At 50.1% G+C, this 23,442-nt stretch overlaps 1 protein-coding gene across 2 annotated transcripts; it reads right to left on the minus strand.

The window, feature by feature from the left end:
- Positions 1 to 4,744: 4,744 nt before the first annotated feature.
- Positions 4,745 to 22,254, minus strand: GRHL3 (grainyhead like transcription factor 3). Of its 2 annotated transcripts, XM_086479397.1 has the most exons (16): positions 22,174 to 22,254; positions 21,409 to 21,470; positions 21,233 to 21,235; positions 19,468 to 19,804; positions 19,102 to 19,181; positions 17,060 to 17,213; positions 16,164 to 16,275; positions 15,361 to 15,455; positions 13,487 to 13,645; positions 12,824 to 12,902; positions 12,287 to 12,420; positions 11,357 to 11,391; positions 10,582 to 10,670; positions 10,352 to 10,437; positions 9,160 to 9,224; positions 4,745 to 4,859 (listed from the first exon to the last, which is right to left on the minus strand). In XM_086479397.1, exons 1-16 carry the CDS (start codon positions 22,237 to 22,239, stop codon positions 4,745 to 4,747), a joined length of 1,671 nt encoding a protein of 556 aa, XP_086335523.1. In that variant the 5' UTR covers positions 22,240 to 22,254. The 2 variants fall into 2 exon arrangements, with proteins under 2 accessions (XP_086335523.1, XP_009951549.2); XM_009953247.2 differs by lacking the exon at positions 21,233 to 21,235.
- Between the last annotated feature and the right edge of the window lie 1,188 nt (positions 22,255 to 23,442).

Below are 23,442 nucleotides of genomic sequence, written 5' to 3' on the forward strand. Positions count from 1 at the left end.
CACATCTCCTTTGCACTCTAGCCTGAAAAGAGGGGACGAAAATTCCAGCGGATCAAAACTCCCAGTTATGAGATTAGAGGCGACTTGAGCCCTTGGCCCACAAGAACGCTCACAATTCGGCACAACACGGGCAGAACTATTCCGTGCTACACCACGATGAGCAGAACCACAGGGGGGCAAAATACTTCACAGTTAAATCAGTCGGTGGCTGATGCAAAGCAGCAGCTTTATTAAAGGCCAGTTATTCAGCAGCTGTTGGTGCCTGGGCTGTTTGGAGCCAGGGTCTCGGTGCTTCCAGGAGCTCTGGGTGATCCCTTGCGCCGCAGTCAGAGTCAAATGTATAAGCAAGACAACCCTCGACATACTAAAGCTGAGCCGAAGTCTGTGCACACCGAACGTTAGCACAAAACTCTAATTCTATGGCCGAGGACAGTTTGCAGCTGAAGATACCAGGACGTTTGCACAGGCCGAGGGTTTTAGCACCATCCCGCTGATCAGAAATCCACTTCTACGGACCCAAGGAACTACCCGAGGAATCGGGTGAGAAAGCAGAGAGGGGGGACCCTCACGGACTTCAGTAAAGCTTTCCACACTGCGAAACAGATGGAGCCAGAGTTTCATTTTCCTCCGTCTTTGATCCTCTCTGACACCCAACACAGCACAAGGGCACCTTCAAACACAGCCTGTGGGTGCCCTAACAAAACCCAGGATGCTGTTTTTCCCTTTACAGCGATGGGGAACCACACCGCACACCGAGATCCTCAGCTGCTTGGTTGATGATGCAAGGAATGAATAAGCACGAATAAAGACACAGAAACTGGGTGTTATTTGTAGAAGTGAAGAGCAGAGCCCTCCACCCAGCACTGGGGATACCGGAGCTCTTGCACAACTCGGCTCGCGTGCTGCCACGATTCTCTTTTTTGTGTATCTCTGTCATTGCAGGCGCTCATTCACCCAGAGTACTCGGGAAGTGTCCCTCCGTCTACAGCTACGGCGGGAAGCGGCTCCCAGTGCTGCGAGCAGCAGAACCCGGACACCAGAGCAGGGTTCCTCGAGCAGGACTAACCTCAAACTCTGCTCGCTCACTGTGATGAGTGGTCCTGTCCTCGGCCTGCCACGGCCAGCTGGCTCATAGCTCAGCAGCTCGCTAGCAGTACTTGGTCCTGTATATGGGAAAATGACCTCGAGCGAAGGTTGATTTGAAAGCTTCCAGTTTTGTAGATGTTGAATAATTACTACAATTAACAGGCACTGCAAATAAAACCCCAAAACCAATCCCCTCTTGGTGCTTTTGTCTGATAAACCAAAGAGGAAACAGGTGCTGGAGGCTGGGCCGTGCCCACGGGAGCGGTTACCCTGCTGGGGAGCCCTTTCTTCCCGGGTTAGAAATACGGGAGAAGGGCAGCGCCGGCAAACCCTGCGCCTCTGCCGCTTCCTCGCTCCGAGAACGGACGTGGGTTTGCCACACCGCGCCGGGCCTGAAGCACGACGCCTGCGCAGACACACGTCAAACCTCCGTGGCGTGCGTGTGCCCAGACCCCCTCCGCCACCCGCCGGGTACACTTTAACAAGCCAGTTGACTTGAGCGTTTCTGACTGGAGTCAGCCCAAACCAGCCGCCGACTGTCCGGAGCAGACACCGCTCCGGAGGAAGCTGCTCTCGTTTGTCAGCGCGAGCCCTTTGCAAAACACGAGGGGGTTCATACTTTCACACGACCTTTGTTGGCTCAGAGGTGAATCGCCTTCATCACTCGTATCTTAATCTTCAAAAGGAGCTGGTGGGCTCCGGGCAAAGAGTCAAGAATGCTTTCACATATTTGGGAGCTCTGCTTTACGCAACCTCCGCAGCAACGCGCCTTTGCTGCAAGGGATGAACGATACTGAGCCAGTCAGCAAAACACCCACCCTTGGCAGGGGTGGCAGGGGGCGGTGACTGGGTCTGCTGGTGTGAATCAACCGGCATTTCCCTGCACACGGCGGAGTTACCGTGACTTAAAACCTGACAGAGGCAAGATTACCCAGGACCTGCACAGAAAAAGCACCTGGTTCTCTGCCCCCCAAGAAGTCAAGCGCACTGGGCAGACACACACAGCTCCAGCCAGGGCAGTTCTCACCCTGCAAAACTTAGGACGTGTTCATAGCCCGTGTGAGATGGGCCACCGTGAAATCCAGCCAAATCCATCGTTGTTCTGCTGGGAACCTGCAGTTACAACACGAGATGATTTTTGCTGTTGTAAACTGGGAGCGATGCTACTAGAGTCAGTGGAGTTGGGCTGGTGTAACGGAGGAGAGAGTCAGACGGGCAGCGCTGTGTTTACGCTGGTGGGAAGTCAGCCCCAAAATCAGACTTTCAGAGCAGCTACTTGAGGGATCAGAGGCCACCCAAAGCCCACAACGCGGCGTCCACAAAAAAAACCCCCACAGCTGCCTGCAGCCCTCCCAACTCCGTACCGCTCGGCAGAGCAAGCCGCCTCCACCGCCGGGAGTTTCCCTGAGCGCCCCAGGCTCTGCCAGGGCAACGGCAGCTCCTCGGGGAGAGCAGTAGCACCCTGCAGAAACCCAGAGCGAGCCATCGGGGTGCTCCCAGCGCCGTCCATCTGCTGTTTGTACTGATTCCTTGTGCTCAGGCCTCCCCGGTGGGGTGGGGGACACGGTGCTTCCCCTGAACCACCCACCCCTTGTCTCTAAGGGGGCTGGGTGCAGAGGAAACCCCTGTTCTTACCTTAGCAGCTCCCGCTTGTCCGTGTGGTCAGGCAGGAGGGGTTCCCCCTCCCCAGAGGCAGCGCTGGCAGGGTGCCCGGGGCGCGCAGTCCTGCTGCGGAGCTCCCCCGGGAGGAACAGAGCCCCCGCGCCCGCCTGACACATCGCGGTGATAAGGGGGGCTGTAGGTTTCCCGGCTGCCGACGCCAAGCGTCGGGGGGTTCCTGGTGCACCTGTTCTTAACTGGAGCTGAAGTTCTGCTGTAGCAAGACTGTAGGCACGGCCTTGCAGAGCTAACGCTGAATCAGAGGAATCTTGCTGAAGAAGGAGTTCATGATGTGAAGATGAAGGCGTGCAGAGGGCTGGGAGAGATCTTCAAAGGTCGATAAGCCTTCAAACTTATCTGAGCCTCATCTTAGAGGCCCTCCTCGTTGTGATAACAACACTTAAGTAATGCAAAATTCACCAGCCTGATGCGCTTCAACATTTCAAAACCCCCTTCCCAGTGGGAGCAGAGCTGCCCTCGCTTCCCCAGTCGTGGGACTCAGGTGCATCTGTCTGACACGGACAGGAAAAGCAAAGGATGAAGATGAAAGAGGAGGAAAGTCCCTGGTTTTCACTGGTTGGAGAGTTAAGTAGAAAATACAGGGCTCCCCTTGGTATTTCTTTACCTAAATGGGAAGCAGCTGCAGACAATTTTAGCGCCGGGGTGAAGGGCTGGTGGTTGAGAGATACCAGGTGTGAGGAGTTAAACTCAGTGCAGCGCAGGAAGGAGGGGCGCAGCTGGCCATATGGCAACACCCACCCCCCACCAAAGAGATGGAGGTTGAGCTGCCCCTCCTAGGAGCGGCAGTAAAGCAGCGCCTTGCTTGTGGCTTGCTTAAAGTGTCACCAAATCTGTGTAACGAAATCCCTCCATCAAAGGGATGGGCCTAGAACCACTCAGCAACCTCCACCCGCAGCGCCGTGACGGCACATCTGCAGGACCGGGAGGGAGAGCCCGGCGTGCGGGAGGGGAGGTTCAGGAGGCGCCCAGACACCGGTGGAGGCGGCAGCTGCAGCCGGGAGCAGATCGGCAGCGCTCGCTGTCTCCCACCCCTTCCCAGAGAGGCGGGTCAGGACGGACAAACTCCTGGTGCTGTTGAAGAGCGCGTGGGGCAAGAGCAGCCTCGAGTCCTTTCTGCACCACTGAGGTCACCTCTCTGCCCTGGCTCCTGCCCGGCCCTTCCCCACTCCGGCCTCTGGAGCTGCGACAACAGTTCACTTTCCGTCTTTGAGCCTTTATTACTACGGAATATCCAAAACAACAAAACCAACAACACAGTTACAAAAGGAGTTCACGGAGAAATGTGAAGCAGCCTGTGTTTGAAATGCTCTGTGTCACCGTACTGAGTCAAATATAAAACAAGGCATTATTTATACATATATAAAATATAAAAGGAACAACACATCAGAAATGTATAAACAAGGGCTATGGAGGCCTTCGTGGTATTTACACTCAGCGACAGGGCAGGGTGGGGGGCGTGGGAGCAGGCAGTGTCCGTTCAACAGTGAGTTTTAAATGCATCTGTGAGAGTCTCTGTGGACAGGGAGAAGCTCAGAGCTGGGCTCAGCCCTGCTGGAAATGGTTTGAAGGTTCTGCATGACTGACGGTTTGGGAGGAAGCCAAAGCCTGGGGTTGGAGCAGTCACGGGCCAAGGCAAACAGCGAGCAGAGGCAGCCCCCTGCCTCTGCCCAGGCTCTGACAGCCACGTTAGCGTAGCTGCGCGTTCCCAGCTGTGAAACAGGAGGTCAGGCCCATCGCCAGAAGGGAATAAAATAAAATAAAATAAAAAATAATAATTATAACTCAACAGAGAGAAGTTCCACGTTCACATCGATAACAGATCTTCCAAGCAGTCTCCGGCGCGGCGCCGCGAGGCCGAGGCCCTCGCCAGGGGCACTGTATTCAAGTAAAGGCAACGAGCCGAGGCACTAGGCCGAGTTCCGTGGGGTCAAACTTGCCGGCTTTGAGAGAAGTCCCAGTAAGTGCTGCCTGCGGCTCCTTATAGCTCCTTGAGGATGATCTGGAACTTGTCCTCTGCTTCCACCACGTCCAGGAGAAAGGCCATGTGGTTGCTGTAGTGCTGGATGATGTTGTTGTCCATGTTCACCAGGATCCTACAGGAGAGGGAGAACGGCCGGGTGAGATGCAGCCCATCGAGAGGTCTGCGGAGCAGCTTAGTCGGGAGGGCTTGGACATTACCGCACACTCAGGATTCCCAGTCGTGAACTGGGAATGACATCACTGACAAAGCCTGGTGACACGGGGGTGGCCCTCTCCGAAATGCCTCCACACAAAATTCCCGTTCCAAATGGCCTTTATTTCCGTGTTACTGACCGGCGTCGCGTGATCGCAGCCACGCTCCTCGCCCCGTCCCGTCCCAGCCGGGCGGGTTGGCTGCTGCCAGGCTGCTGCGGGGGTCACAGCCCTGGGCAGGCACCAGAAGGCACTGCAGCACCCACCGTACCCAGTTTGAAGGGCTCTGCCACGATTAATTAAAGCCACGATACCACACAAAGGAACATCCTACAGAGCTTTGCACAATTCTACCCTTGACATGCCTAGGCCCAGCGTTTCCCACCCAGGCACGTTAATCTGGATTACGGCAGGGTGTGAATTTAGAGCAGAATTTCTCACTCCTCACTTCTTGCCCCCGTCCTTTTAGGGGTGCACTGCTCTGAACAAGCTGAGACTGCTTAGGGAGTAACGGAAGTGGTTGGGAACAGGCTGCCTTTCTCCTCTCCAGAGCAGCCTCCCATGCAGACGTGCCCCGAGCATTGCGGGGAGCCCTCTCTGCGGGGAGCACCCCCGTGCTCCAGGGCACGCCTCCAGCCCCGCTGCAGGTCACACACCTGCTCCGACCTGGAATGAATGACGTGGAGACATGGGGAGAAGGAAGGATTTTCAACAGCTGCTTTAAACCCGAGGCTGCGGTTCTGTGCCAGGCAGGAGCCCCTCATTACTGTAATGGGAGGGACGGGGCAGCTTTGCGTCACCCCACCGCGATCCCATAAATCAGATGTGAAATTTGTAACTGTTCAGAGGAAACAAAGGGAACAAATGATGTTTCTCTGCAGAAAGTGCATCCCCTCTCGTCGTCAATGGGGCAATAGCATGAATGGTGCAATGCTCCACAAGCCAAGATTAAACCCAAGAAACAGAAAAAGCTGAGCGACTAACAAATCTGACCGTTCAACCAGCACAAACACGGGGCCCCAGTGTCCCGCCAGGCAGCGCCCTGGAGGTGGGTGCAGCCACACCGGGTTGCAGCGACCGGCTCCTGCCCGTTTGATCACTGGGCGTACGGGCAGGCTCGCCAGAGGCCCGGCCCAGCGTGCCCGGATTTCGGAGGTGAGGGTGGGAGATCTGCCCTCGTGTCCAGTCCCTTCTGGCGGGAGCTTCATCCCAGGGCTCCACCCCGCGCTGCCTTTCGGCAGAGCACAAACCGCTCTGCCAGCAGGCTGGTAATTCTGGCACGGCGCGGTCGGGGAAGGGCTTCCCACCCAGCGCAGGGGGAGGCTGAGACCCTCCAGGGCTCCTCCTGGTAAATCATAACCGTCACGGCTGCATCTCACCTCCCGGCACCGGACAGGAGCAGCACTGGGGCTGCCTGGGGTCCCAGGGGAGGCTGGCCTCTGACAGGTGCCCCCAGAGGGACAGCGTAGGTACCCACGGGCGGGTTGTCACAGAAAGCCTTGCAACAGAGCTGCTCCGGTTATCTCCGGCCATCTTAGCGCAGCAAGCCAGAGAAGTCACCTGTGCCTCCTGCTACCGTGCTTCCATCTGATTTCTCAACCACAAAAGACTCAAGGGAGCGTTGATTAGGAATCTGAGCCCTGTATTGTTTTTCTAGACCAAACCTCACCAAGATACGAAATTGCTTATTACTGCTCTTAGTCACCCTGAGACGACGTTCATCCGAATGAGCTCATCGCACTAAGGCGGCCCATGGCTGACAGAAGGTCCTCACCTGCTGTAAACCCAGGTAGTACCACTGAGCTTCACTAGCTTACACCAGATGAAGATCTGACCCTTGAGCTGCAATTACCAGGAGAGGATTGTTTAGGGTGGAGCGACAGGATAAAAGTATTCAAAGGAAAATTAAATCTGGGGGAGCAGGGAACGGTGTCTGACCCTGCCATCCAGCAGACTGGAGAAAATCTTTCACGTCCCCCATGCTTCAGCAATAACCTATGGCTCAGTCACGTCCAGCTTTCATTAAACCAGGTGTCAAGTTTATTTATTTTTTTTAAAAATCCAATTTCCAGGTGTTGCCTTTTCTTTTCATTAGACACCTCTTTGCTCCTCCATGTTGGGGAAGAGATGGAAAGGACAGCTGCCTGTTTTCCCTCCCCGTCATTATTAAACAACCTTCACTACTTATCAGATCAAGTAGTGAACAAAACCGAAGCACACCAGAGAATAGGTGGCCTCTCCCCTGAAGCGGTGCCGCTTCCTGGTCCACCTGCAAACACATCAGTGCTTGGATCTCTCTCGCCACGCAGACGCTCACAGTCAGCTGGTTCCAGTTACCCGAGAGGAGCTGTTGCCTGATGACAGCCTGATGACCTGCGATGGCCACATCACAAGCCACCACCACAGCTGACACACCTGAGTTTTGGCTCAGTCCGATAGCTGCAATAATAAACTGACCACCCCTGTTCTTCATGGTTGTTGTTCTTCGAGATCAGGCTCGGGGCACTCTCTGGCTGAGGGTGCATGGCACAACTCCTCCCTTGAGGCCACCAGTGTTGCTCTTTTTATCTGGGGAGAAAATTTCCATTTCTGGGGCTAGTGGATGAGCAGCATCGGACAGCGCTGAGGGCCCTGAGTCCAGGGACAGGTGGAAGAGCCTCCTGACAAATTCAGACACCTCACTAAGGCCCATCCATCATCTTAAAATTAGGACCATATCTAAACCCCCTCCTAAACGGGGAAAGGTTGCTCAGTTGTGGGTTTAGAGGTGACGGGGTTGTAACAGCTTCCCAGTTCAGTGACACCACGTCACAGCATGGAGGAGAAACGGCTGCCTCTCCCCCTCCCACCCCGCAGCTGCCGCCAAGCCTCACTGGGGGCTCTGCTTCTCTTGAAGCCATCAGGCTAAGTCCCATCGGGATAAAGTTATGGTGACACCAAATGAGTTGGAAGATCCCATCCAAGGAGCTTTAGGACTTTCTCATCTCACTGTCACCAGAAAGCAAATGCAGAAGCAGAGCTTTGGACCAACCCTCAGCACCAGGGCCTCTGTTCCCTTGTTTTGTCACGCAGAGGACCTCTTGGGGGGGGCCGTGCTAGTGAGAACAGCAGGGCCGCCTGACGTGGGACCTGTCATCAGCCTTGCTTTTCTACCTGTCTCTCCTCATGCCCAAACTCTGGACCAGGGCCAGCAACAACAATGAGTTCATCTCCCAGGCAGTCACTGCTGCTTGCAAAGCCTGATTATATCTCGCTCGCTCTGCAAGAAGGCCTCTGGATTTAACTTTATGAAAATAAGCTTGGGAGCTTATGAGTCGTTCCCCTTCCATCAGCTGAAGGGAGAGCTCGCTGCCAGAGATGGGGACAACCCAGAGGCAGTTCTTAGTCCCGAAAACATTTCTGAAAGTAGCACTTGGCTCCATATCCTCCACGGAAAACTCAGCGGCCGGTCCTCAGCTCACACAAACCAGCACCGTTTCCTCTCAGCCGTGGGGGAGACCCACATGGATCAGTCACTAATCAGCACCACGCTGGAATCACCCGAGAAGCCATTTCACAGCTCCTCAAACCTCCCCTCTCACCCTCTCTAGAGCTACGCCTGTCTCCCAGCAGCGCCCGACAAGTGTCTCAAGTGGGACCCGCGTTTCTGTACTGGGGCTGCTCAAGAGCCACCAGTGCCAAGAAGGGCCTGGTCCATCACCTCCCAAAGTGAGCGGGAAGTTTCCTATTGACTTCCCGGCTCTGGGGATGGGATGGCAAAGCTGGGAACAGACACTGCCCTTTCAAATCTCTCCTGTTCTCCTCCGAGGCTGCTCACGCTCTTATTTAGCCCGTACAGTCTCTTTCTGAGCCAGGGACCTTTAGGCACTTGGTTTGCAGAAGCAAACATTTATACCTCTCCGATGGCAGCAAGATAAGTTCTCCATAACCTTCAGACTGAGACACAAAGGATCACCCATTAAACTACCCAAACAATTCCTCCTTCATCCGACTTCCTTTCCTTGGGAGACTTTACCCTCCAAACAAATACACTACAAACAAGCATTATCCCAAATCTTTAAAGCCCAGAAAGATCCGAGTTTTATATGCTCCAAATAGCACAGACTCACATGGCTTTACTTTTTATTATCTTGTTAAAATGGTATTTCAGCCTATGGCAGGGTACCAAAGAGAATGGGGTTTTAGAGGCACAGCATAAAAGCAGATGAGAGATTAGCTTACCCTCTTTTGCATTTTTTGTAGACTTTATAAATGCTTTCTTCAGGAAGCCCATATTTTTCTGAAATCTGTGAGAGAAAACATGACAATTCTTTGTACTTGTAAAATGAAATTCCTATGATAAAAATCAAAGATAACACTGAGCCAGGGGTGTTCCGCAGCAAAGGACTCCCCCTCCCTTTTACTCCACAAAACAGGGCCGAAGCAATGATCTGAACGGGACGATTTGAACGTGTGTGTGTCTCGCAGCGGGCAGCTGCAGCTTGGCCTTGGTTCTCTTTCTGATGGCTCCTGCCAGGCCGGGAACCTTGGGGAATAATCTTCACTTTCTTTCTCATTCCCTGGCCTGTTTGGGGCTTGGTGCTCCAAGCCGCTGGGCACAGAGAGCGTTGAGCTGATGGATCCAAACGGGAGAGGAACTACACAAAGCGTTGGACTCTGTCTGCCTGCGGCTGCGGCTTTTGCTTAGGTTTTATCTGATTTGCAAAGCTTCCCTGCAGACCTCTCCTAGGCGAGAACAGTTACAGTCTTAGGGTGACAGGAGTTTTGTAGCTTTTCCACAAACGTTTTCTGCAGAGATTTTTGACTCTTTGTGGTGAGGGGCGGCGGGGCGGGGGGGAAGATGGCAAAGAATCCTCTGGGCTGACATTTTTCAAACTCTCTATTTTTAAAAGTTTGTAAAACCAACAGAGCTTAAAGTGCAGCCATAAAGCCACCCCAAATCTGAGAGGTTTATTGTTTGTTTCCTTCCCAGCAAGCTCCAAAGAGGGGTGGGTTATCAGAGACGCTGCTGATAATCATCACAGAAATATGTCTGTGTGCTCCTCAAACACAACACAGGGAATTCCAGCATGAGGCCCAGAATTGGCTTCAGATTGCACATCTACAGCCCTGAGAACGAGAAGGGTGTTTTACAATGGAAAATATGAATGTGTTGTCACAAGAGGAGACTTATGATCTGAACAAAACATCTTGCCACAAGGTGTGTTCTTCCCCGCTGCAGCGCTAACAGCACACAGCCCATGCCAGGAGCTGTGGGCAGAATTCACCTGCTACTCACAATTTCCATTTCCATTCCCAAGAGAAAGCAGACAGGAGATATAAGCAGCCTTATATCCACCTTCCTATGTACCAAGTACCATTGCCCTTTTATCTGCAGTTTGTTCATGTGCCACAGTCTTTTGCTAACACTCACAGCTGTTCTGAGGCCCTGGAGATCTGGTGTCTTCAACATGAGAGCATCAAACACCTCCTCTGACTCCCTCCGCACGTACAACAAGACTGAAAGAGATAAAGCACAGCACTGAATCAGGGCTCTTTATGGCACGTTCTCCGGGTGATGTGGCCTCATGTAATTCAAGATCCAAGGTTATCTGAATCAAATGAAACACTATGTTCAAGAAGAGTTCCCATCCCAGGGGTTACCTCTCTGAGGATCTTCCTCCTTGGTTTGCTTTGGAGGTATCGGGTCAAACTCATCCGTGAATGAGGCACCACTCCGTTTCAAGGGCAGCCTAAGCAAAAGGAAGACAAGACACTCAAGAGGACAGAACCACACCAGTGAACAAAACAATTCCAGCAGTTGAACTTTTGACCAAACAATCAATTACTCCAACAAACATCCAGCAATTAAGTATCAGTTTTGCAATTACAGCAGCAAAGTGTTCCTGCCTGACCCACACAGGGACATTGGTGAGTGCAGGCAGTGGTTTTGGAGTCACATCATGAACAAAACCCTTTTCCACCTTCACATCATTGTTTCTCTATTGGTATCACTAGACAGTGGGTCAAGCCTCAGGTTAATACCAGTTCTCCCATTACAAGGGTGATTTCTACTTCATTCCGGCTTATTTTACAGCAGGATCTGCCTCTGGTTACTTGCACCCTTCAACGCTAGTGCTGTGACCACCTCCTCTTTCAAACATTGTCTCAATAAGAACAGGAGGACAGTCATGGACCTGACTCATGTTGGAGTGACTCACTGATAGGGAAAGAAATGTATCTGCGTTTTTGCATCCCTTGAGTCCACTCTAGGCCAGAGTTTAACACATATTTTGACACTCAGAGCATCAGGGAGACACTGCACTGTGTTATTTTGCACCTATAGCTATATATGCCTCTTGGATTATCCAACAACCATGACATACGCAAAGAAACAGAGCAGCTGATGGGTGGGAAATACAAGCTGCTTCATCCTTACCTGTTTGCAGAGTTGGGAACAGCAGGAGGGAGCACCTTGAAATGGAAAGGAAACATCGATCTTTTAGTTTGCACAGTATCACTGTGTGCCAATGAAGGGGGGGGGGGGGGGGGCAACATGGGCACATTTTAAACATGACTTCCTTCCTCCCTCCCTCCCTATCGTTTTTCCTACATAATTAAAGCCAAACATCTGTATGTGTTTCTTGGATTAAATGAAACCTGATCTAAAGGACCTGTCTAGATTTTCCTGCTCTGTCTAGAAGAGACCTGAACACATATCTAGCTAGACCCAAAAGCAGGTCAAATCTCATAACCTGCTTGGGACCAAGGACCAAGGTTCTCAGTGAATTCTTTGGTCACAAACGAGATTCTTCTAGTCCCTGTTTTTGACGCTGATGCATCAGTACAGCAGCTGCTGCAATAGGATGCTACAGCATTGTCACAGATGGCTTTTTCCCCCCTTTTTGACACACTGAGACAGTTGCTTCTTGAGGGAACACTGACGAGCTCTGAAGAAGGCTGGGTCTAGGTTTCCTCAGGCTGAAGGGGATAGAGAAGGGCAGAGGACAAGTGAGAGATGTCCCGTCCCCCCCTCCAGGGACTGACACGGTCACGTTTTTCTGTAGTTTACTTTCTGCTAGTGTTTTTGCTACCACTCCAGTCCTCTGTGGAAGCTGCAGGTGATACCTGTAAACCACAGGAATAGCTGGCTGGAAGGAACTGGAAAGGTTATCTTGCCCATCACTGTTGCATGACTATCTAGGCCGCTCCCGATAGCTACGTCTTCAAGTTCACCACATTTCCACAGAAGAATTATGGTTTGGTTTTGTTTTCTTACATAACACGAGTCGTGTCTGGGGGACTGATCAGTTTGGAAATTATGGGGGTGACAGGGCAACAGGTTGGTTGTTTTTTTGAAGGGACTTACCGTGCCGCACCTCTGCAGGTTTGAAAAATGGACGTTGGGGATAAACAGGACTGGCTGGGTTTCGAGGTCAGTCTCTGGCCTCAGGAACGTGATTTCATTCCCTCTGAAGCCAGAGAGCAAACAGCCTTTCAGACCTACAGATGGAAAGTCCAGTTCAGCTCAGTTCAGATGGCAGTTTAAGAGGCAACTACATGCAGAGAGGGGAAAGCGCCTGCCCGAGGTCTCCCAACAGATATATTAGAAAAAAGTCAGGACCCCACAGAACCAGGTCTTCAGGGCTTGCCCAGCGCTGTCTGCCCTAGGGAAGGCTCCCTGCCAAGACCCCAGGACAATTCAGAAGGGTTGGTTAGTATTAATGAAGGGCTTTGAGAGCCTTGGTAGGAGACCAGGTCAGGACCTGACTGACAAGCTGTTTCTGAATGGTGCTGATTTCATCAGGCTTGGAAATACCCAGGGCCAGATCCCGTGGAAGTTAACGGGCAAGCCCACATGGATTTCGACATGCTTCGGACCAGGTAACAAACTCTTAACACTGACCATTGTTGTTGGAGTCCAGGCACTTTCCTTTCCTTCTGAACTGTTTCCTTTCATCATCCCGCATTTTCCTCTCTGCTCCCTGTGGGGAAGTTAAGAGAAAAATCATGTTGACAATTCTAACGTTGGCAAGAGAGGGTTTATTGGCCATCTCTGGGAGGTAAATGCATTAAGATAAAGGCAGCCTTTATTCAAAAATGCTCATCTCAGAGACCTTTTACAAGCCATCCGGAACTTTCTGATTCTTATAAATTAAAAAATGAAAAAAAAATTGCTTTTAAAAATGAAAAATGCAGACAAAAATAGCTGTGAGAAATTTTTCCATGGGAAGACATCTGAGGCTGGGGAAGAACTTCTAAGGAGATTCTCGTCTCTTCTGCTATTTAAATTCTTGTCAAAAATAGAGTTTATTATGAGGCACAACCCCATGTAGGTCTGACACGGGGAAAACTTTCTAATGACTCTGTTCTACAAAGGCCTCAGCAGTGCAGATGCATCCCCACTGTCCCGTCTCACTCAGCTGAGGGGACTAAACCATCTCTGTTCCTCAGTCCTGACCTCTAGGCTGTTCTAGGCTCTCACAACCTTTCTGGTTTTTCTCCTGGAGTGACCGGCCACCAGTTTAAAATACCTCTTGGACAACCTGATGGAAAAGCAATGTTCTACCTTATCGCAGAATATCTTGATCTGGCAGACGGCACGGTGCACCAGCTGGCTGGTTCCATTGCCGTAGTCATACGTGTCTATCTGGAGGTTGAGCGGGACACCTTTCACTCCTTTCTGGGAGGAGAAGTCAGTGCTCAGGCAATTCACCCCAATAAACACCTGCAAATAGGAACAGAGATTGATACAGCTTGTTGGGACTGAAAACATTCTTCTCAAACAGCAGTAAGAGCAATGGGTGGGAACAAAAGCAGCTACTGAGACATCCTTCCGACCCTCCTAGCTTCAGCCAAGCATGTGAGCTGTTGGTTTCCCACCTGAGCACAACGACCAGGCCTTCCTAGCCACAGCCTCCTCCCACAGCTACTGCAGCTCTCCAGCTCTTCATTAACGCTTAGGCTATCCACTCCCATCAGCTCAGGCAAGTGTCAGACCAGATGCAAAGTCTGCCTGGGGATGTTCTTGCTGATATTGCGGATCTTTCATTTGAACAAGGGACCCTCAGACAGCAATGCCCTGGAGGCAGGGAGGAGGGCTAGACTGCAGCTTCAGGAATTACAAATCATTGCTGCTAGTCAAATAAATATTCATCACACACTGGTCTCCTTTATCTCTAGGACCGAGTTACCTCCAGTGGAAACTTCTGAAGAAAAGCCGAGCACAGATATAATCCACACTGTATCTCCAAATTACCAACTCATTTGTGTGGCCTTGAAATTTCCCTTGGACTCTGGGGACAGATTTGCAGCTGAAGAAGCTCCCACAGCTCCCTCAGCAGGACTCTAGCTGAGGATTTCAGCCTGAGACCTAATGTCAGATCTAGTCAGTCCCTATATATAGAAAAGAAAACCACTTAACTGTGGTGTGAAGTTTAATGGGAAGAAGAGAAGGAACAGGTGCTACAGACGACCCAAATACCTGACCCCTCCTGTCGGGGCTCCCAGCCCTCCCAGCTCTCTGAAGTCTCACCTTTATCTGCCCCAGGCCAGTGCATGTACTGGGAGTTTCTGCTAAGAGTTAAATCCAGTTCTGCTGAGGTGCCCCCGAGGGCTTGCCACATACCTGACATATTTCCATTTCTGACAACTTTGCCTTGAAGACATTTGTTAACCTCTTGGGTTGTAAAAGACCAAGGTGGCCTTTGGGCTAAAAGAAGGGCTTATTGAGATCCCAAAGCAAACCAGAGTTTTCCCAAGATACCAGCTTCAGAGAGATGGGGTATTCATGCTTTTCTTTTTCCCTTAGTTAATTCCTTAGTTACTACTTTTTACATGCTCCTTTCAATCCACACTAGATACAAAGTGTTAATGAGAGACTCTGAAGAGACACAGAAGAGACAGCAGAGCTGGAAAGATGTTGATATAAGCTTTACAGATTTTGAGGTCAAAAGGGATCTTGTGACCTGCCTGGCTCCCTTCCACATCACACAAGCCACAGAAGGGTGGTCAGTCATTTCTGCATCAAAATGCTGCCTTGAAAGGAGGGTCTTTGTTCCCTAAGCTGTGGTTTATTTAAATAGGCTTCACCTACATGTGAGCAGAGCCCTGATCTCGGCTGCCTGCTGCAAAAGGCTTTCTTCAGAGTTATCCATCAGCACTAAAAAAACATCTCTGAGCCAGTCTCAGGTGTACCCAGAGTGTTTATTAGCTAATGGCAATGCTTAAACACACAGAGAAGCATGGTGTCCTTCCCCACTGTCCTGGCAGACAAACACTACGTGGGGCCACTGGAATGGTGTTGTTTGGATTTGAAACTTTCTGTCTTTCAGCTGAGAAGTGGAAGGGGTGTGGGGGTGGTGTGCCTGGGCTGTCAGAAAGGAGGCTACGCTTTTGCTGTGGACCAAGGCTTCCCATATCCCTTCCACAAGCAGTTTGTACCTTTGCTTCTTCGTGGATGTTCCACACAAAGGACAGCGCATTGTAGGCTAACTCCTCGATGTTCTGCACTGTGTTGAAGTTTTCTTTACAGTCGGCTGAAACGCAATGGAGAAGCAGTTTATACTTTGGCTGCAAAGCAAGTTACATTCCCTAGGATTTCCACTCCCCAAAAGCCTGCCTCTCACTGACTCCAAGGCTAAAAGAAGTCTTGTAATACAGCAGAGAGGCCATCCTTGGTACCACTGGATAAACCTTGTGTGCATATGTAAGGGATGGGCCAGAAAGGACTCAAAGGTATTGGCTGGTGACTGCTATTTGAGTAGCCATGTTATGCAAAGTCAATGTAGATTGCTTCTAAGTTGGAACAACTGTGTCTCGCTCTGAGCTGCAAGGTGCTCAGCTGGACGGACAAAACCTTTGTCTGGCCAAGCATAACACACTGTAAAGCCTGCGTGGTGGCAGTGGAGAAGGACAAGCAGTACCAAAGCCTTTTCTAGCTCAGATTCCTAGACTCCAAGAGGCCATAGGTCACACCTGTGAGAGCCAAAATGGTTTAGCAGTTTCTGTCTCTCTGACTGAGGCTCTTCTTTGATGTATCTTGGTCTCTTAGCACATGTCCCTACACTTGGCAAACACCACCTTAAACCCGCAAGAGCTCCTCAGTCAGAGAGGATCTGCAGCCAGCAGATCAGCGCCAGATTCTGGAGCTTCAACTGAGTTATTGTGTATTGGCAATGCAGTAAAACGGTGCTAGAAGTTATCAACCCCACCCAGCCACCGCCATCGGACAGCCCCGCTCATACCGACGTCAATGACTCTCTGCTTGGCCGTGGGCTGGCGGGAATGCCAGTGCTTCCAGAACTTGAGCTGCTCCGTCGGGATCTTTTCGTTGTCAAAAACAATCATCACGACACTCTGTAACACAGCGAAGGACACCCCATATCAGCACATATCAGGCTAATGCTTGGTGCACTTGCTGCCCTTTCCATCCAGTGCATCCGGGCACAGGACAAGGGCAATTTAGTGTCACTGTTAATGTTTTATAGCTGGGGAAACTGAGGCAGGCAAGGGAAGGGACTTGAACACCGTCATGCAGGCAGGCAGTGGCAGAGCCAGGAGCAAAACTAAGATGCCCTGTATGCCCCCTAATTGCACTGCCCATGAGTTTCCACCGACTCCAAGGCGCACAAGGACCCTGCGTGGGAGGAATGTTAGCAGTGCTGCAGCAAGGATTAGGCTGGTACAGCCTAAATAGTCTTTTTCTAGACATTCTCAGTTTCAGGAATCCTGTATGTCCAAAGTCTAGCCCCTGAATACTGCTCAGGATTGGAGGACCAGGTTTCTCTGGTGGGAATTCAAGCTCAGCTTGGTCTCAGGGGTGGCTCCGGGAGCAAGATGGGGAACCTCTCTCTAGCTCAGAAGTCCTCTCACCAGGGCCCCCAGCCAGCCATCGGCTAGGGAGGCCTTTTGTGCATCCCTGACCTTACTCTGAAAGGTTTCAGCTGCCAGGTAACATGAAGGCTGTTGCTGTGCATCAGAGGATTAGCTTGTTATGAGTGAATCCATCCCATTCATTGCTTTAAGCCAACATGAGCCACAAAGCCATTACTCTTCATGTTCAGCTCTGTTCCCAGGCCGGTACAATTGCTGGATGTCTGATTACAGCGTGTGTCAGCAAAATTGTCAGCTTGTCTCTTACCTTCACTTTATTTGAGGACAAGTGTAAACATTTGCTGTCTCCAGCCGTCCGCAGCGTGATGGGGTAGAACTGTCCTTTGTTGAGGTAGGCCATGGGAGAGTCCCCAGATTTGATGTGAATGGCTTTGGGTGACCCCAGAGTATATTCAAAGTCACTTGTATGGAACAAAGAGAGAATGATGAATAAGCACACGCTGCTGTTTCACTCCAAAAGCAAAACAAGAGACATGCTAGTCTCCACCCCTACAGGCTACAGACACTGTGCACACAGGAGTCTGTGCCCCATTCCCCATCTCACATGCCCCTACAGCATTGAGCACCTCCCAGCACAGCACATACTGATCCTCCCCAACACCCTGGGGAGCAGAAGATCTCCGATATCCTCATTTTACCCTTTGGTTTTGGCTTAAAAAAACCAAACCTGTACATTATCGTAACCAGTATTTTTCTGTGGATGGCTACAGAACCATTGCACAATCAAAAGCCTAAACCAAACCAAACAAAAACAGGTACCTGTGATGAGACTTTTACAACAACCTAAACTCAGGTTCCCATCTCTAAATTCACACCCATAAATGGCCTGACCCAGGAAGACTGTATCCTAGTGGGTCCTGTAGAAACAGGAGGACCTGCAGGACACTGACATCTGCTTGTTTATCCAGGTACTCAAAAATGGACTCAGAAGCCCAGCTGGTTGAAGCAACTTCTGGTAGGCAACAACTTTAGTCTTTACAGAAAAGGTCTGTAGTCTTACACAGAGGAAGCTGTCACTGTTGACAAGCTAATTTAAAAGAAGAGCCTGATTTCCAAGAAGTCCTGCTCTTGGGCATTCACCAGCACCATAAGCATTCAAACCATGAGGCTACAGCTCAAGCTATTTTCTTCTGTGAGGAATCTGTGCAAGCCTCCACCTGTACACAAGCCTTCACACAGACCCTTCAAGTGCCCTGGAGTTGAAGCTCATCGTATTCCTGTTTAGTCACCAACCCATCTCCTTTTCCTGCTCCACCTCCCCTGTGATGCCATCTCTGAAGATGGGCTTGGCAGCTCCTCTTATCTAGAGCCAGGAGAGCCAGAGAACTTTAGTGCACAAATAAACACCAAACAGAAAGCCTCTCGCTCACTAACACGAGCTGCTGTCTGTGTGAACATCCCCACGTCTGACAGTTGAGTCACGGAGTCAGGTGACTCAGGAGGCAAATAAAAAGTGGGAGGTGGAATAATGTTACCTACTCAGAGGTTTGATGAGGTATCTAGAGCAGGAAAGCTCTGCCTGAGAGAGGGGTGGAAAGGAGGAAGAAATCTCTCTCGTGTTTTAAGGAGTGAGCGGCAGCGGCACCTTCTAAAATGAAGGCTGACTAACAGTGCTAAACCCAAAGTGAGAATCTAAATCTTGGATTAGGAGGAGGCTGCTTATCATTCTCATCAACTGTCACCCTCATTTTCTCTGTCATTTACCCCATTCCAGGTAGCTTGTGGAAATATGGTGCAGCCTCCTGGATGTATCTGTAGCTTGGGAACCATGCAGTGCTCCCTGGGAAGGAGCTGTAATGCACAGCAAACCTTTGCATGGAAGGCCTCAGTGCCACGTCTGCACTTGTGCAGGTCAAGGTGCTCATGAGATGTGACCACAGCAGTGGCAGGAGTCGGCACTGGATTTACACCAGTTTGGCCAACAAAGTACAACCTGAACCACACACATCTCAAGCTAAAAACATGAACTGGCACAACTGCATCAAGTAATTTGAGTTTAAGACTGGATTTGACTCCTTTTCAGCAAAACATTTCAAACCCTAATCCCTGCCTTGTACTACTAAACACTAAAATTCATCACTACTTTTTGTCTAAAAAGTCACGGAACAGCAACTTGCTCCCAAGACGCCAGGGGGACACAACTTGTCCCTGCAAAAGCATGAGATCTGTAAGTTTGCAATGGTCATTGTCAAGACTGGCATTGGGCTGAGGAAAGGGACGCAGCCTTTCCCCAGGAAAGGGACACAGCCAAGGGCGCTGGAAACCCAGAGACCGTGGATTGGCAGTTACCTCTTAACACTGTCCGTAGCGTAACTCTCAGGGCAAGGTGGCTCTGGCTGGGGTTTGAGGATATCGCTGAAGAGTAGCGACTGTAAGCAAGTGGAAACAAAACAGTCAGAAGCAGAATCTTTCATTGCTTTGCCCATCCACCTCTTCCCAGACATTACAACAGAGGCCACAGATAAAATAGACCCTCATTTCACAGCCTCATCCTACTTCCAAAATCAATACAAAACCCCCAGCAATGGGAATGACATCAAGCTTCTAATGCAAAAGCAAAGCTCCCACTGACTCCAGCATGAGCAAACCCCAAACTAGAGACAGCCTCACGCAGTTCCCCCTGCTGCCAGCACGCAACCCACTAACGGCTCTGACCTCCTGGGGATCCTCTTTGAAAGTGCTGTCTGGCTGCCACCTCTGCTGTGGTGGGGCTACTGGGATGGTCTCGAAGAGGGAGTTCAATGAGCTGTTGTCGTATACATCCCCTGGTGGGACCATGTAGTTGTCTGGGGTGGGATCCAGCTTGCTAGTGCCTGGTGGAAGCATGGCTGGCTTGTGAGGAGCAGGGACGCCTTCAAGACTTAAGCCATTCTTCTTCTGTGGCTCACAATATTCTTGGGTCATGGAAACATTTTCAGACAAGAGCTTCATGAGATGGGCTGAGCCATCAAAGGATGCAATCTCTGGGTCGTACTCCATTCCGTGGCAGTGCCTGGTGGAGAAAGGGTCCTGTCTCAAACCAGGGCAGAGTGTGGACAACCTCAGCAAGTTGTCACAGCAAGAAGCAAGTGCTGGATGTGCTGCTGGGAAGCAAACTGCACAGTCTAGCTGCCAGGTGACCTTGAGTCAGCTATGTGCATCTCCTGCTTGATATGGGAGATCTCACAGGCCCATGGGTGATCTCCACCCACCCACACACCTCTCAGTGCAATCAGCAAGAGCCAGAGGTGCTCAGCAGATAAGGGATGATCACACGGAATCAGAGAACATGGTTTAGATGTGGTTTGGGGCTGCAGATCCAGGGCCTATATCCATTATTTCTTTATTTAGGACACGAAACACTCAGAGCAGCAGGGGTGATAAGATAACTGCTATGTGGTCCTTCCATCTTAGTCTTTTCAGGACTCATTGACACTGAAAGTTGATTTTTTAAAACTTTTTTTTTTTTTTTAAGGCTGATTCTTGTTCAAATTCACCACAAACTCCAGGAGCTTAGGAAGCAAAACTCCCAGAGAACATCAGATCAGTGAAAAACTGACGTGGCTGAAGTACTGGAAGTGAAGTGTATGGCCCAGACTTCAGAGCACAAAAGATTAAGTATAGGAGCTGTCAAGTGACAGAGACATCAACAAACACACACTCCTGTCGCATATGGAAATGCTTCCTTTGTGCAGCATCCCAAGAACTGGTCCCTTCTCCAGCAGTGGCTCTGTGACCCTGCTGACTCTGCAGCCCTAGCTGAGCTGGGAAAAGGTGGCTTATTGCCCCTGTTACCATGCTCAGAAAACAAACCAACCCTGACATTAGCAACCCGCACACCTCTTGGCAGCATGAGCTACCCCCAAGGGAAGTAAAGCTGAATGAGTAGCTCCCACCCACTCTGCTTTGAGAGCTTCACCTTCAGGTATATGCTGAAATTTCCATAGTTAATAAAAAACATACCACTGTCCAGAACGCAGTGGCCTTTCAGAGAGGAGAAAACTGCTTAACTCAGCTTACTTGTGAAGAAGGAATGAAGTGTCATTCAAGAGGCTTATTCTGTCAACTAGTTAAAAACAGACAACCAGAAAAGGTTGCCAAAGTACACAGCATCCAGGAAGGGGAACTGAACTCATAGTGGCAAATAAGCCATTAATTTAATAGTTAATTATCTGAAAACCTCAGAGGACAAGTGGGAGTCACTGGAAGAGAATCCTAGGAGATTGAAAGCAAGTGGAACAGAAACCCTCATCAGCCTACGGAATGGAAGAGGACTTGGTCATTCCCTTCTTGCTGCCAGTGCTTAATCCCTTTTCCCTTTCTAGTTGTCACAGAGTAGGAAATAAAGACAAATCCTTCAGCTGCTGCAAATCAGTGCAACTCCTCTGAACACAGCTAGACAGATCCCCAGTTGTGTAAATGGGTGTAGCTCAATTTATACCTGCTTGGGATCTGGCCTAAAGAATTTTAATATATGTCTCAGGGTTAATAACCTCCACTGTTGTTGGTAATAACACCGTGCTTTGATGTCTATTTTATGCAAGCTAAGAGACCCATCATGCATGCAAGCAGCTGCAGGAGAATTAGACAGCTATAGAGAGCAAAAACGAAGCTAACCTCTTTCCTAGTTCATTGCGTCCCATCACACCAGATGGAAGAATCCTCTTCTCCTTTGGGACCTAGAACAAGGCAGAACAAAGAGTTTGTTTATTGTTAGATTTTATTAATGGAAAACAGAGGTAAAATTAGCCTTGTCTGTGTAGCAAGTGAAGTCTCATAGATAAAACACCGGGTGAATAACAAACACTGGGTGAGGATGCAGGAGACTTGGGCTCTCTTGCTGGGCTTCTACCATGGATTCCCAAGGTAACCTTAGGCAAGCCACATCATCTTGTTCTGGGAAGGATTTTCAAAAGCACCCAAGTGAATGGGAACATCAGTCCTATTGGTTTTAATTAGGGCTAAATCATACCCACATTTCTTGAAGCTCCATCCTACAGCAGCACTGGAAAAATAAAGATGCTAGGGTCTGCAAGGCGTAGAGCTCTTCCAGCTCCATGTCTCTAAGCATTGCTGTTTCTTATATGAAAGCTGTCGGGTAAAAGAAATACCCGCCTGCGTCTCAAGACACCCGGGTTCAGTTTTCCACCCTGTTTTGGGTTCCCTTTACAGTATAATGGTGTTTTGTGCCTCAGTTTACCATCTGTGCACTGGGGATAATAGTGGCACTCTATGCTGGGGGTGTTATAAGGACCATTGCACAAACAACGTGGAGAGCTCAGCGGATGGGTACCCTCCTAAGGTGACTGAACACTATTTTACCTTCACGCTTCTGCTCTGGGACAAACTCCCCCAAGGCACCCAGCCCCAACGGGAACGTACCATGTAGTAGTCATAGAGGAGGCTCAGGGCAGCCACGCTGTCATCATCTCCATTCACCCTCATCATAGCTTTGGTGGCTGCCGTCAAGGGGTTCTCCAGGTAGGTTTTCCAGGCTTCATCTTCATTGGTGTAAGGGAATTTCTGGAAGTTCATGGTGTCATTCTTCATCAGACGCACGGACCTAAAACTGAGCCAGACAGAGGAAACGGGGAATGAAGGATACTAATTTTCCACGGCAATTTCGGTGCCACCCAGCTGAATACACCAAGGGCTTCCCAAAGGCACTGCTGGAATGGAGAAGGGATGCTTTCCTGGTCCTTAACTCCCACAGTCTTTGGGATTAACAACTTTTCTGCCCAAAGCTATGTACAAAATTAGACTGAAGTCTCTCTGGTGGGGCCATGCAGAGAGGCAGATGTACCTCTGCTTCCCTCTTCCTGCCCCAGGGGTGCAAAACACCACGACACCACCTGCAACTCCTCCTTCCTCAGCAAGCGCACACTACCAGCCAGGCAGATCATGCACCGTCAAGGTGGGATGTTGTGGGATTCAGTAACTTGAATGCAATGTGATCAGGAAACTGCAAAATTTTTCCTTGAATTTGGAGCTGCAGCCCACAAATACAAACAATCACTCAGTGTTCAGAGAACTTGACCTACCCAGATGAAACCAAACCCCATTGTTTTTCTTTGCTGTAGCTCATAGTTTTTAAATTTAGTTACAATCTATGTTTTTTTCAATCGTTTGTGTGCAATTTTACTTAGAGGGAAGTAGACAGGCAGATCACAACACCCTTCCTTCCACTAAAAAATTCCTGACAAAGGTGAGGCTCATGGGCCTACGTGAGCTGAGAAGCAACATACCAAAATAATGCCCTGCCTGTCCTCTCTTCTGGCACTTTCTCCAGGTCTCTCCATCTTATGTTAATAAACTGTCAGACACTTAATTACCCAAACATTGGTCATCTTTCCTTTTCCTCCAGCAAATCCTACTAGCAGCCAGCACAGAAGCACCTCTGTGCATTCCCTGTGTGCTCTGTGCTGCAGGTTCACCCCGCTCAGAGGAAAGGATGAACCAGTGGCCGTACTCCTGTCACATCCTTCATGTATATGGTGTCACCACAACAGCTCATACTATTCACCATAAAAAACAACTTTGTGGACAAAAATTAGTTTTTCATCAAAACGGAAATGTCCAGGAAGGACAGACTGTTTTTTATTAGCAGAAGTAGTTTAAGAAATATATAAGAACATTTCTTTAAACCTCCAA

This window comes from Leptosomus discolor, chromosome Z (assembly GCF_034619465.1).
Source record: "Leptosomus discolor isolate bLepDis1 chromosome Z, bLepDis1.hap2, whole genome shotgun sequence".
NCBI classification, from domain to species: Eukaryota; Metazoa; Chordata; class Aves; order Leptosomiformes; family Leptosomidae; genus Leptosomus; species Leptosomus discolor.

Coding starts and splice junctions, on each gene's coding strand:
- GRHL3 (XM_086479397.1), bottom strand. CDS start 22,239: ATGATGAGGGTGAATGGAGATGATGACAGCGTGGCTGCCCTGAGCCTC. Junction 11,392..12,286: donor ACCTGCAGAGGTGCGGCACG/GTAAGTCCCTTC, acceptor TTCCATTTCAAG/GTGCTCCCTCCTGCTGTTCC. Junction 10,671..11,356: donor GTTCCCAACTCTGCAAACAG/GTAAGGATGAAG, acceptor CCTTTTGCTTAG/GCTGCCCTTGAAACGGAGTG.